Below are 14,901 nucleotides of genomic sequence, written 5' to 3' on the forward strand. Positions count from 1 at the left end.
AGTAACACCTGCCTTTCCGTCTCTGGGAAGGCTACAAAGCTTGCCAAAACCAGCTGCAAAAGTATGTCAATCAGGTGTGAATTCAGGGGACGGATTCACATCTTTTGCAATCAACTCAAGGCTACCATTTCAGATGACTGGGTACTCTGCACGTTGCACCAATGACAAAAGCTAGTCTGGAGAATGGGACAAACCACACTGAAGGCAGCATAACACACAGGCCCGCTGGGCTGTGGATTTCTCAAGCGTCTCCCACCAGCGAGCAGATGCACCTCAAGTCCCCTCTCGTGCCTACAAGTATACACACAAGCAGCTCTCTTCTCCCTTTCAGAGAGTTACCCACTCGGACACCAGCCCGACCAGAGCACGGCTGTCCCACACAGGACCCCCCATGCTGTCCCCGCACTGGGCAGCACTCCCCTCCTCCGGGCGGTCTAGAGGCAAAAGAGGCAGGAACGTTTGACCATGTCCGGCTCCGCAAAGGCAGGAGCCAGGGCCCCACGACAAGGCAGGGCAGGGCCTACCACCAGCCCTGCCGTGGTCTGGCCTTGGCTACCGGGCAAAAGCGGTTGCGCCACCAGAAGCGACGGGCGGGGCGGGTTCAAAGCAGGGGCGGTGCCACCCGGCCGCGCAGGTACCCCCCGCGCTGCAGCACCCTGGCCCCGCCCCCAAGGCGCCGCCTCCCCCGGCCCGCCCGCTTCCCCTCAGCCGCGGCCGCCACCGCCGCCGCTGCGGGGGGAGGATGAGGGGGCGCCGCGGCGGGACTGGTGTTGCAGCCGTGCTCGCCTGATCGGGCCCGGCGGTCCTTTGCGCCGCCTCGCACCTCGCCACCTCCCGGGGCGTGCCGTCGCGGCGAGTGGATGCCCAGCGCTTGCCCGCCGCCGCCTGGCGCCTAGCGGGCGCCGTCAGGGCAGAGACTCGCGGACGCCATGAGCTGCTGCAGCTCCGCCGCGCAGGTGAGCGGCCCGCGCTCGCCGCCGCGCCCTGCTGTCTCCCCCTCCCCTCCCCTCCCCTGCGGCCCCCAGCTGCCGGGCCCTGTTACACCCGCCTGCAGGCCTACTGTCCCCCACGGCTTTGCCCCTCCTCTCCTAGTCTCCGGGTCTGCCTCTCGTGTTGTCCCGTGGCTGTGCACCCGCTTGTTCCCCCATAGCCGTGCGCTCTGGTGGCCGTACATCCCCCTTTGCGCCTTGTAGCCCAGCTCTCCCATGGCTGTGCGGTACTTTGCTCCTTCCCACCACTGTAGCCCCGCTGTCCTGTTGCCGTGCTTCCCCTTGCTACACCTGTAGCACTGCTCTCACATGGCTGCATGATCGCTTGCATCACCTGTAACCATACTCTCCCATGCCTGTGAACCCCCTTCTCTCCCCTCCCTCGTGCTGCTCTCTCATGGCTGTGAGTCCCTTTACACACACCCCCGAGCCTTGATGCACATAACTGAAGAATTTCGCTGCCCTGTTTAGTACGGCTCTTCCTCTTCACGGCTGTGCAACCCCTTCTTCACTCCCCATAGCCATGCTCCCACCATGCTCTGCACTTTCATCCTCTGCATTGCTCTGCACACTGTTCTGTGCTCTGCTTCCCGTGGGGATCAGCATTATCTTGCCCCTTCTTCCCTCAGCCCTGCTATGGCTGTGCAGTCTTTGCCATACTCTGCTCCAGTTCCCTGTCACAGGTCTCCCCTGCCATCCCCATATTGCCTCACAACCCTGTCCTCCGGCTCTGCACTTCCTCCTTCCCTCTGCCATGCCTCTCTGCACTCCCTCCCCTTCCCTGCAGCTTTTCCTTTGGGGTCCCTACTGCCCCACCCCAAAGAGAGGAGCCATCTCATGGGAGGAAACTTGCCATGTCAAGGGCCTCCCCCATGTCCACTGCCTCTGGGAGGGGAGACAGTCCTCATCCCAGCCCCCTTCCCCACTCCGTGGCCAAGGGTTCAGGGTGCCTCCCTGCATCGTTTTCCCTGTGTGTGACTGTCCCCATGCACGCCTCTTATTTCCGAGCTCGGTTTTTATTTCATCCGCCTCCCCCCCCCTTGCTCTGCTTTGCCCTTACTGACTCCGGTTTTTTTCCCACAGAGTGGTGCTGCTAAGCAAGGCACAATCGGGAGCTCCACCCACCCCTCCGGTTTACTGCTCTGCTTCCCATTTAACTTTCGCTTTGAACAACACGACCAGAGCTATACTTTTTTTTGCTCGGCTCCTTTCTGAAGGCTGTAGGACGAGTGATCGTGACTAACGTTATGCCTGTGCTTTGCTTGCTTGTAAATGTTAGTTTCCTTTGGCTGTGTCGCTTGTGGTGATTGAATCCAGCTTCCAGCAGACTGCTTATGTGGGAAAGTCCGTCTCTGCTGTCACAGATGACTCATCACAGAGATGGGTTTTTGTAGCTCATCTGTTCAGGCAGAGGGTTTTTGGTTTGGTTTTGTTTTTTAATAAGGGCTGTGTCCTTCCAGTGCAAAACACTGCAGAGAGAGAGCTGTCCAGTTGCGATGGGAAACATCCTTTCTGTACAGCAAATTTGCTCTAAGGAGGAAGGCAATCAGCTTTATGGTGCATGAGGAAATGGCTTGAATTTCAGAGAGAGAGAGATATGCAAATGTTAGGGAAAGGTTTTAAAATTGTTTGGTCACTGCAGCAGAGTGCCAGGGGAGATTATAGAGTTTGTGTTGTTAGAGGTTTGCTAACAAAAAATGTTAGCTGAACATCAGTCAGGAGTGGCTTAAGGAAAGCTGATACAGACATGGAGACTGAGAGTGAAGTTGATATTTTGAAGTCTTGTGCAACTTTATTTGCTGTGATTTCCTATCCGAATTGCTTTTAATAGGCCCTTTCTAGCTCTTCTTTATGAATTTGAATTGCTGCTTGCTGTTACGTTCTCTTCTTCAGTGAAAATGCAGGCTTATTTGTGGGTAACATTAGATCAAAAGAAGAGGAGGATCAGATGGTTTAAATATGTGGCCTGTTAATAGGTTTCAACTAACTGATTTTGTTTTTCAGCAAATTTGTGTTCCACTGTCAAGGGTGCATGATGTTAATATAAGCTACTGAACCTTTCATTTGCTTTCTTTGTGCATGGCAAGATATGGTACAGTAATCAAGCTTTGTATCCTGTATAAGGAACTGAAGTATAAAAAATGATTATTTAGTTTCTTAGTCATGAGCAATTGTGTGTCACCCCAAATCAAAAGCTAGTTGCTGAATATTTTATCAGCAACAGTTTTGTCTGTTACATTGATTGCAGAAACCTTGCTACCAACAATAGAGTATTACATTAGAGGTCAATGTCTGTCTTCCCTTTTATCATTAACAATAAATGTTGTGTTCCTCATAAACCACTGTCTTTATACTTCCCCCCCATTATTTTCTTTTAAGTTTTCCTTAAGCAGGCATCTGTCAGATGTTCCTTCATGTTGCCTCACTTAGTTCTTTCTTCTCCCTGTGTAGCTTCATCTTTGACTTTGACGTACAGTTTCTCCTCTTACCATGAATGCTTCACCCTCTTTCCTTATGACTTTGGTTTTCAAGTCGATTTCTCATTAAGTTTATTCTTCAGCTCTCTAGCCTATTTGATCATCTGCTAATCTCCATTTCTGTTTCTGAGAGAAATTATGACTTCTGGTTTGATTTTGCCAGTCATCCAGGCTTCTCCAAGTCCATTTCTCATGACTACCACCTCTTCATCTCATTTATGATAATGCACCTACCTGTGACTGGTTGTTGAACCAGGCAGAATTCTTTGACATCTTATTCCTAACTCTTACTTCATACTCAATTATGCTTTTTTTTGTTGTTTGTTTTTTTTTTTTTTTTCCCCCCTTGAATGTATTTCCTGGTTCCTTAGCTTTGAAGGCAAATCTGGAGCTCTGCCTTAGGTTTTGTCCTGTATCTCTTCCCCTGCAGAATCTAAAGGTTTCCAGAGAAAAACGGATTAGAATTGCCGTGTTTACCTTTGGTCAGCATTCTTGCCTGATACTTACAGTGATGGATTCTTGTGTTTTCTGTCTACTTTTTTTTGCCTGTAGCTGCTTAGCCTTACCCTTAAGCCCCATTCATGATTTTTTTTCTGGTTTAATTCAGAATTTCTGGTTTTTACCTCTTGCTGCCATCTTATTCTCTTCTGAATTTTATTCTGAGTTACTATCCTCTATCCTTAAATAACTGATGACAATCAACTCTAGTCTGCTTCCCTTATTTTCCAAGCTGAAGAGAACAGTTTACATTTGTTGTCATACATTCTCTCCTCTTTCTTAATATGAAATTAATTCCAGTCCAAGTTCTGTGCTCTGCTTAAATTACCTTCATTAAGATAACTACAGGCTCCTTCTGGCCAAGTTGCAAGGATTCCCCTCCCTTCTTACCCTCCTTGATCTTTGAGGCTTTTGATACTATCTGCAATCCTTGAAAAGACACTTGATGTCTTATTCTCCCTGGGCTTCTGTAATACAGTACTCTTGTGGTTCTTCACTGCCTTTTAATCTCTCATTATTATTTCTTCTCTTCTAAAACTGTCCGTGCTTGTATTTCCAGTCTTTCCCCCTCTTTTGTTAACTTATCTACTATTCTACCATATTTTTCAACTTGAACTGTTAAGAGTGATGTTAACTTAATACAGCCATACCAGACTTTCTTCCAGGTGTGCTCATTCTTGCCTGTTGTTCCACTGCTCTTTTACCTGTTGAGACACTTGAATCTGGAATACTTCTTTCTAGTGTTTTGTTTGGGGTTTTTTTTCCGTTTTGGTCTTATTCCATGCTCTAATGACGTTCTTTTGCTTTCCCTGGTATAATATCTTCTCAGATCTGAACTCGTTCTTTATTGTCACAACCACTGTTCTTGTTTACCTGTTCCTTTTTAGTGTTACAACTGTGTCATCCTCTTTGTTTCTTTAGGGCCTCATGCTATTCTCTACTTATTTAGGTGGATTCAAACTGTATTTTTTTGTGATTGCTGTGTCTTGGCTCTCACCATCTTGAAGCTTGAGCTTGTTGGAGAAACCTTAGGCCATGTCAGCTACATCTTACAGTTGTTGTCTTAGAGCAGTCTTCATTAATTATCACAACCAGATCCTCCTAACATGTCTTTGAACTGTAGTTGTTTGGGGAAAGTGTGCTGACCTATATGACATGGAAGCCTTGTAAAGGACAGGAGAAAAAACCCGCCTCTGTGTATCTCTGGTCTTGCAGTGCTGCTGGTTGTCAATACCTTCATGTAGTTTCAGCCCACTGTCCTCCTTTGCCATATCTTTATCATGAGCTGCTCAGGATGGGTGCTTCTGTCTAGGTGCATCTCTTTCATCATGGATCTTCTGTGCAACAAAGCTTAAAAAGTTTCTACTCCTTTTTGGTACAGGGTTTTTGGGGTTTTTTTTGTGCTGTTTTGAAAATAATCTTATCTTCCTGAATGTTTGAATCTTTTGAACAAATAGTGCTTAAGCTCTGAGTTGATAGAATAATCAAATTTCTTTCAAATCTTTATTTTCTTTAAAGAGAAATATTTGCAGTTGAGTGGCAATACTTTCTTCCCTTTCTTTTCATTATTCTTCATCAGTGGTATTTTTTGCTATCTCACAACATTTGTCCATTATAAAACTGGATGTGCAGAAGATAACTGTTGGAGTTAATTTCTCCTATGTCACTGTAACTGTTAAGCTATGCTGTAAATCTGTTTGAAGTAGTCTATACAGGTTTTGGGGGGTTTTGGTGTATTTTTTTAAGCAAGTGAACTTTTTTAAGTGTAACTCGGATTGTTCCACTGATCTAGTTTATAACACAGCTTCACAAATTTTGCATTGTTATCTGAGGGAACAGAAATTTGTACTTCATGAAAGGGAACATGCTGTCGAAGGAAGTGGGCCTTAAATTGCTTTCTCTTGGAGTAGTTGTGATACAGAATCTGTTCTTCCTTCCTGCTCTTCTGCAGTTGAAGTGGCTGATAGTAGCTAAAAGCTTTGCAAGATGTTGTAGGAAACAAGGCAAATAACTGAGGTCTTCATGTTGGTATTGGGACTGGGAAATAAGGTGCGTGTTTGTTTATTTTATCCTTACAGCATTGTATGTTAGTTAATCCAAGATATGTGTGAGAGAAGCTTGAAATCTTGATGGAAGATGGAGGCATGACTGGGATAAACAAAGCTCATGTTATTCTTGGTAGGTTTAGTGGTGGCCTTGGTTTTTACAAGACTAAAATAACTTCCCACTATAAGAGGAGATGAAGACAGGTCATTCTTTAACTTTCCATTGAGCATTTGCTGTCAAAACAACACAGAATAAATTCAGAGTTCCTAACTTTAAAAAAAAAAATTCATAGTTCTGATGAAACATCTCTTCTGAGCTGTTATGGACAATACAGATCATTAATTGTAGTTCAGCCATATCTTCAGTTGTCAGAGGTTCTTGCAGCCCAATATAGGGGGCGTCAAAACATGCCTTTTTCATTGTGGGTGTGACTACAAGCATGGAAGATGACCAGCTGAGTAGCAGTGTGGATGGGCAGAAAGAGAATAGTTGTGAATTCTGCTTCTAGGAGCTAGGAAGATTGATCACCCCTTCAACACACTGACAGTAGATGAAGCTTTCATTCTAGCCTCTGGCAAGCAGATACAGTATGAAGGATGAATCAGGGTCCAAACACAGTGTTAATGACTCAGGCATCTCATGAAGTTGTTGACTACTTTTTTGTATTTCTGCTCTGTGAGCTCTGTTTATTTCTGTGAAGTGTGAGGTGTCCTTTCACAAATGCTGTCACAAGTAACTGCACAACCTGTGCAAAAAATTCCTTTTGATCTTAATCTAGAAACTACATAGATACTTAATCTAGAAACTACATAGATACTTTTAAGTACTCTTTCAAATCCGTTGAGTTTTTTTCTACTGAGGACTAGCTCCTGAACTTTACACTATCTTTCAGTTGTGTCACATCTTAAAAGTTTTAAGTAGCACATTATTTCCTTTACTTTGTCAGGTAACTCAAAGATTGACTTTTTTTTTTTTTTAAGTACTTCAAGAAGTGATAGTTTGGATTAAGAAGAAGTATGGGACATTGCATCCCTACAAGACGTTTTTTTGATAAAGTGGCAACAGTTTTGGGAAAGATTATGTTGCATTGTTAAAAGTAAATGGTAAATCCAAAGTTTATTGTAATCTGATTGACATTTAGAATGCTGTCAGCCGTCAGACCTTTAGGTTAGTAATTGTGAGGGTATAGTCAGTATTTTATTAAAAGTCAGCTTTTATTTTCATTATGAAGAAATGACAATGTTTGTTATGTAGTGAAGTTGTTAACTGTCTTTATGCTGTTGTCACTGAAGGTGAGCTTTGCACTAACTATGCATCCCTTTTTCTCGTTTGGTCTGACTATAATTTTTGTCCCTTTGAACTTAACTCAGTGGTTCCCTTTTTATGAAAATCAAAACTTGCAAACCAACTTGACGGAAAGTTGAATATTTGTCTTGAAGGAGCTGTTGGAAAGCTGTGTAAATCTTATGCTTTGTTTCTAAAAAATGGTTATGCAGAGTGTTGCTAGGTGACTTCTACCCACTGACTAAACTTGATTGCTAATTTTTACCTCTGTTTGATGAAACTACACTGAGAGACTTTTTGTGTATAAGTTTTAGAGACCTAGTCTGTGTTGGTGAATATATAATAGGAGTCTTTTTTATTGCATTGATTGGCCTCCTGTCCCTAGGCTTCCTCTTTTTTTGCTGGTTGGGGTTTTTTTTCAATCTTCAAGGTAAGGAAATTTTCTTCTGTGGAATAAAATTGTACAGTTGTGTGACAACAGCCTCAAGAACATCTCTATACGTATTTAAGAAGAGAAAAGGGTCAACTTAATTTTGAAATTCAGCTTTAGAGTCCTAAAATTAATTTTCTCCCCTTCAATACAGTTTTGACACCCAGTGTGCAATGTGCTGCAAGAATAGGAGAAGATTGCAGTATATAGGAAATCTGAAATTTCATACTGCAATTTCTAGATGTTGCTACTTTAACCAGTAATATTGCTAGAATATGGTGGAGGGTCATGGTGAACAGACCATGGTGACTTGTGCCTGATATTGTCAACAAATGTGATGTAGTTAAGCGGCTGTTTACAGCAGAAATGAACTCTGACCTGTTTTGTTTTGTTTTAAATTGAAACCACTCTTGCTGCTCTCCAGATACATTATTTGACTGAGGAAGAGCATGTCATATACACATCCATAGAAACAAACCAGGAAACTCATTGAAGTATGTTGTTCAAGGTCATGGTAACCATGTCCTGGGAATGCGTTTTCAGACTCACCCTAGTTTGCTTTGAAAATGCTTATGTAATAAGCTAAGGGCTTGACACTTCCCTTTCTATTCTTCTCCTGCCCCTTCTTCCGTAAATCAGATAGAGCCTTCTTAGTGTTGATTCCTGTTAATCTAATATGCTTTCAGCATCCTCAAGCAGTGCTCTCTTACTGTAATCCTGAGTGGTTTTCTTTCTTGTTATGCCAGAATTCTGGTCCTGTAAGTCAGGATTTTGTATTTAAGCAGGTAATTAAGCTCTCATCACCGCCGCCACCCCCCCAAAAAAAAAAAAAAAAAAAAAAAAGTAAGCTTAAAGTTTTTCTGATCTTTGTTAGAGGAAATGGGGAAAAAACGTTCTGGGAAGTTGTTATTATATGATGACATCCTTTAAATGTAACTGAATTTGGCTATTGGCTTCTCAGTTTCCAATACAGGTCTTTTGACTTTCATACACAGTGACATGGAGGAATGCATATGGCCAATGTATGCAACAGTTTATAGTGTTGTGCCACAAGGACTTTGTTTGTGTTAACATGTGCAAATACAAGCCTCTAACCTCACAGAACCCTCCACAAGTCCTTTTCCTTTGAAAGGTAGGAAGTTCTGCAAGGTTGTAAATGCAATACACAAATACATAATTTTAAATTGACAAACTCATTTGAATGTAGGATGCAGTTAGAAAGAATGCATAGCAAACTGCTATGTATGTCTCTAGTAAGTGGCTACACTGTTATTTTTCACAGCAGTATTGTGCAGGCCATGAGCTATTGAAGAGCTGTGATTTTTTTTTTTTTTTTTTTGGTCTTGAAATCTGGCTTTAGACACTAAAAGAGTGAAAAAATTCTTCTGGAGAAAATTACTCATCACACAGGAAGAGAGTGCAAAGAACAGGGCCAGCATTTTCTATGGAATGTCCATCTTCTGTGGAGACCACTAATTGGGGGAGTTCTACTGGTTGGTTTTGGTTTTTTTTTTCTTCTCCTAATGTCATGTGATAAAGCTAACACATTTGGAAGCAGTGTGTATTGTAGTTGGACAGTGTTTTGCTGTTGTCCCCAAAACTGGATTCTTCACCTGGTGTGCAAAGAGCCAATTAACACACAGAGTCAAGACAGGTGTATTTATTACGTGGGTGTACATGCATGGTTTCCTGTCCCCAAAACTATGATTATTTGTACACGCAATCTTTACATATTCAATACACTGATAGATACATACTAAGCGATTGGTCATAATCTCTATGTTTAGCATGTAAATTAGCATGCATGCCTAGTTTGCCCTCCCTGCCGCCATCTTTGAGTCTGGGGTGTAATTACAGTTGGTGGTTGCAATCTCCCCCTGCTGGAATTTGTTTTAACATAGTCTACTCCTAATTTGGCAGACATGACGGTTCATCGCAGTTCGTTGTCTCGACTTCCCATTAATCTTACCTAGGCTTCTGCTTTTTGTCATGGGTATGCAATAGCAGATTTTTTCAAGGTTGATCATTTATTTCTACCCTTATTCTAATAACTTATCATTTGGTTCTACAGTGTGATACTGGTTATAAAAGAGAACTCTGATTCTGAGCTGCAGATCCTATGAAAACTTTTTTGTCTTTTATCCTTTTACATTACTAATCCAAAGTTTGAAAATATTTTGTAATTTGGGACTTGCAGACTGCTAAGAATAAAATCTGAGTATCTGTTAAACAGGTTGATATATAACTAAAAAATTCAGTGTGATAAAGTAACTTGGTAGGTACAAAATATCTTCAAAAGTGAACGGTTGGGTTTGGTTTTTCTTTTTGTTTAAGACTGCTTTTTATTAAGGATTAAGAACCACCAAGAAGTACCAAACATGCGTTGAAATGGATATTTTAATCCCCTAAAAAATATTACTGCGGTATTTGTAACGTGTCCTTATTTATTGCTCCTTTCAAGTAAGTAGTTAGCATGTAATGAAGAAAAGAAACAGTAACTTGTCATGCTTTGAGCCCAGAGGGCTACTGAACACCACACAGCTGCTCACTCACCCTTTTTTCCCTCAGGAATGGGAAGGAAAAAATAAAGTGAAGAGCTGGGAAACTGAGATAAGGACAAGGAGGAGTAACTTACCAAATACAGGGCAAAAGACAGACTCGTTAGGTGAAGAAAAAGAACATGAATTTGATTCAAACACTTAAGAACAACAGCACTTAACAGAGTTGGACGGTGAGAAGCATTAGCACATCTTAAAAACACCTTCCCCCTCCTCCCCCCCTTCTTCCTCGGGCTCAGTTTTTGTTCTCAGTCTCTCTACCTCCTCCCTCAACAGCGGTGCAAGGGGCAGAGGATGGGGTTATCAGTCTGCCCCTCCCTCCTCCTCAGGAGGACTCCTTGTCTTCTTCCTCGCTCCAGTGTGGTTCCCCTCTCATGGAGATGGTCCTCCATGAACCTTCTTTGTTGTGAGTTCTTCGGATGGGCTGCAGCTGTTCCTGTGCTGCTCTGTCATAGGTCACCCCTGCATACTGCAGTCCTCCCAGTGCCGAACAACAGTGGGGGCTGCTTCTTCCCTCAAAGTTGCAGCCTCCTTCAGGTGCAGCTGCCTGCCCCAATGTGGGGTCAGCCACAGGCTGCAGGTCAGCATCTGCTCCACCGGTGACCTCCACAGGTGGCAGGAGGGGTGGCCCTGCTGTCTCACCGTGGGATACAGAGAGGGGTTTCTTCTCCAGGGCACCTCTCCCCTTTCCTCTTCCTTTCTTCTTCTGACCTCGATGTTACACAGGTGTTCTCACAACTCCTCCTCCCAGGTTCTCCTTCTTAAATACATTATTACAGAGGCGTGGCTGCCACCCCTAATTGGCTTGGCCTTGGCCAGGAGCAGGTCTGACTTGGAGCTGGGGGAGCTTCAAGAAACTTCTCACAGGGGCCACCGCTGTAGTCCCATTCCCCACTACCAAAAACCCCTGCCACACAAACCCAGCACATTACTAAATACTTCTGAGGATTAAAAACTGGCCTTTTATTTGCAGATGACCTTATTTCTAAAATTTCAAAACCTCATCAAATGTGCTCATCTTGTCAGCTCTTTATTTAATCAGCTCTGTTATGTTTCAAGATAAGTTGTAGACTGAGGTGGAAACATTGTACTAAAGCAGTTTTAGAAGTGATGTTTAGTAAGAGTTGACTAGAAAGATGAGTGGAAGATGATACACAATACAACATATATTAGATTCATAAGTGAAGTCTCCATGTGTGAGTTTTCAGGGTAAACATTTTTGTGTTACACCATTGGTAATGTAAGTGCTGTCTTATGTGCTCTTAATTTTGTTTACATTATGTTGAAAACTTATAAATGCTGTGTGGGGAGTATGAGAACACCAGTTCAGTAGCAGATGTGAACACAGTGAATTACTTATATGCTTAGTCTCTGAAGACAAGCAAAGTATAAATTCATTACCCTTTGGTGGGTAACTTTAAAGCAGTATTACACCACCAGAAAACTTTTCCTAGCAGAAACTCTGAGTTTCATACTTATAAAGAGCAGATGCATCTTTTCAGTGGACAGGGCATTGGAGAGCAAGTGGTGATGTAGTATTATTAGTCAAATGAGAACATGGGTGCTTATATGTAAAGTACTGGCATGTGGCTCTCAGTAAAATCCAAAAGCATGACTAACATCTGCTTTGCAGTACATGGAAAACTAAAGCATTTCGGAATGAGATTGAAGGAGAAATTCCACAAAACCAGGCGTTAGACACCATTGTGATTTGCATAGTCTGTGAAGTAGTCCCTTTTGGAATTTCTCAGAGGCTTTTGGCTTTGTTATCCAGTGGATGGTGTCATGATGAAGAGCACTTGCAGGGAACAGTGTGCTTGTCTTGCACTCTTTCTAGAGACAGCTGCCACTTGAGGCTCTAATAATATTACAGTGACAAGCTCACCTGCTCCTCGAAATAGGAGACATGGCTTTGGTTCTGTTAAGTCTGGGTGAATTCAAGTGTCTGCCTCCCATGAGAATGCTATCATCAGCAGGCTCTTCGGGGTAGGAGCAATACTGCCCTTCCTCAGAGGTAGATTCAGGACAAGTCTACACTAAGAATGCTTTTGGTGTGTTTATGGAGAGCGTATTTTATTCTTCCAGGGAACTGGTATAGTTTAGTAGAGTGAAAGTCTGAGTTTCTGGTGTCTGTTCCTCCTCTAGTAATGGAGGCATACCAATAATTTGCTGTATAATCAATCAGCATGAACTGAAGATTGTTTTAACATTTCAAAGAGTTTGTGTTGGACACTTAAACAGAGTGCATTCACCATATGAAGATTTTATATAGAGAGAAGTGTATTTGTGTGGGAAAGTGAGTGTGGGGTTTTTGGGGGGTTTGGGGTTTTTTGGGGCTAGTTTAGGCACAGTGTCATTCAATCTTCAGAGTAATAGAAGACCCTAGAATAATTATAGACTTCATTCTCCCTAGAGGTAACAAATACAGACCTTCATATTGGCATTGTCAGGGACTGTAGGCTCATTTATTTATGAAGGTGTTAGAAAATGTCCATGTGTTTTCCTTCCCTCTCAGTATGAATTCCTCTATACAGTGTATTTAACACGTTAAAAGCTGCCTAATGCTTTTGTTTGAAAATGTGAAACAACTTGCTAATTTTACATTCTGATATTTCATACACTTGTTCAAATCAGTCATTATCTACTAAGTTGCCTTGCATGTGTATGCAGGGGAATGCTCTGTTTTTCTGGAAGTAGTTCCTGATTCATGTTTACAGTGAAACACACGTAGTCAACACCTGTAATTGGTATCATGTATGTTTTAACCACTTTGTGGTCAAAAGTAGTTCAGATGCAGTATACTGGTCATCTTTCCACAGTTTAACATTCATAATGAGATGAATGGCTAGTAATTTAGTTTGATGTCAAAATGGCTGCAGCTGTTTATGGAATAGGGGACTTATGTCTTGGTTGTAGGGTTAAGGTTAGAGTAATCTAGAAACATCCTAAACTATTAATGCTTGGGGTCAGGACTCCTTTCCTCTTCCTGATTAGGCTGTAGAATTAAGACCTGTTCAGAGGTGGAAGAAGTTTCATTAGGATGATACACAGTTGCTGCTAGTTCTTCTCTTAACTGAATAGTGTAGAAAGGCATGACATGTCCTGGACAGAAAATGCAGAAAACAGAAACAGAAAAATTCTCTGATAAACTGAAGAAACTTGTGTTGGAAACATTTTCGTAAACTAGTGAATTATGGTTCCTCTTTTTTATATGTAGTATGCTTCATGGTAGAGGCCAGTGTGTGATTGGGACTGTTCTTTAGCTCATGAAGATAGGTGAAATGAGTAAAGAATAACCTTCTTAAATGGTCATTAGGAAACACTGACAAATGTTTCAAGAACTGTCTTTTTTGACAGTGTGGGGATGTTCCAATAGCGTGTGAATCACGCTTTTAAACTTACCCTGCAGGACAACTTTTGGACTGGATGACTTCCTGATAGCAACCTCTTTAACCTGACTTGCCCATTTCCCAAGGAGAACGCAAGAGTGGACTATGCCTTACATGTCTTTTTGTGGTGTGTACAGTGTTGCAAATGGACTGAGCAGTTCTGAAGCACTGAACTTGCACTGTAGGTGTAAAATGACTGTATTATATATTCACTATGCTGCTGGGGTAAGCTGAATCCTATTCATACAATCAGCTGAATCTCTGACACTTTTATCAGAACAAGCTTTCATTCTGGAAAGATAGGTTCTTCAGGATTCAGTGCCAGTGTCCCACAAAAGATCTTGGTCAGGATGAGTATCTTTTTTTTGCCTCTAAGGACCATTTATTAATGCTGTGTGCACACTGTGGCTGTTTGTCTCCTATGTAGATTCATAGCTACACAGTGATTTCTGAATTCCTTGATTTACATATACAAACAGCAATAATTTCTGTTTACTCTCCTGTATTGAGCTACAGTCACATGTACTCTGAATCCTGATGTTACGTCAAGTTGATAAAACAACACAGAATTGAAAGGGAATGTAATTAGATGAATGTGGTTCTTAGGATGGGCTTTTATAATAAATTATATTAAACTGCCACATCAGTAATAATATCCCTGAGCGTTTGTAAAAGTACAGTAAAAACTATACTTTCATTTGAAAAAAAAAAACTAAAATACTTGCAACCCAGAATTTTCAGTAACTTCTTATCATTATTGAAACTAGTTAGAAATTATAACAATGACTGTTCCAAGTTTTTCTACAGTGACTCTCTGCAGAACAAAAAACCTAAATTAAAGGTATTTAAAAAGTTAACTTGTGTAATCCTTTTGTAGTAATTTAAACTGCTGGTAATTTAGGTTTGAAAAAAAAAAAGTCTTGGTCACAAATTATACACATTCCATGGCTTCGGGATACTACTTGTTGTTCCCCCCCCTCAAATCATTTATCCAATTTAGCTAACTTGACAGTGATAGTTAATTCAGCAGTGATAGTTGATTGAACGGTTCTATTGCATTCCTGTGAGCTTATTGAAAGATTTGAGGTCAAACCATTGTCACAGATAAAGGGGTGGTTACAAAAGCTGTGTTAAATATCAGAAAACCTAAATGAAAAGGAAAAAAAATCAGAAATTGTTCCCAATTCATGAAGAACTATGATCAGAACTTTACCTTTGTTAGATATCAGA

The 14,901-nt window shown here is 41.9% G+C and overlaps 1 protein-coding gene across 4 annotated transcripts in view; it reads left to right on the plus strand.

Annotated features, from left to right (window-relative positions):
- The first annotated feature begins 699 nt into the window (after positions 1–699).
- The window catches only part of SLC44A1 (solute carrier family 44 member 1), an 80,272-nt gene continuing 66,070 nt past the window's right edge, over positions 700–14,901 (plus strand). For all 4 annotated transcript variants that reach the window (XM_074932524.1, XM_074932521.1, XM_074932523.1 and 1 more), the window contains exon 1: positions 700–956. In XM_074932524.1, coding sequence (XP_074788625.1) covers positions 930–956 — 27 coding nt within the window. In that variant the 5' untranslated portion in view covers positions 700–929. The remainder of the gene's footprint in view (positions 957–14,901) is intronic.

This window comes from Athene noctua, chromosome Z (genome assembly GCF_965140245.1).
Source record: "Athene noctua chromosome Z, bAthNoc1.hap1.1, whole genome shotgun sequence".
NCBI classification, from domain to species: domain Eukaryota; kingdom Metazoa; phylum Chordata; class Aves; order Strigiformes; family Strigidae; genus Athene; species Athene noctua.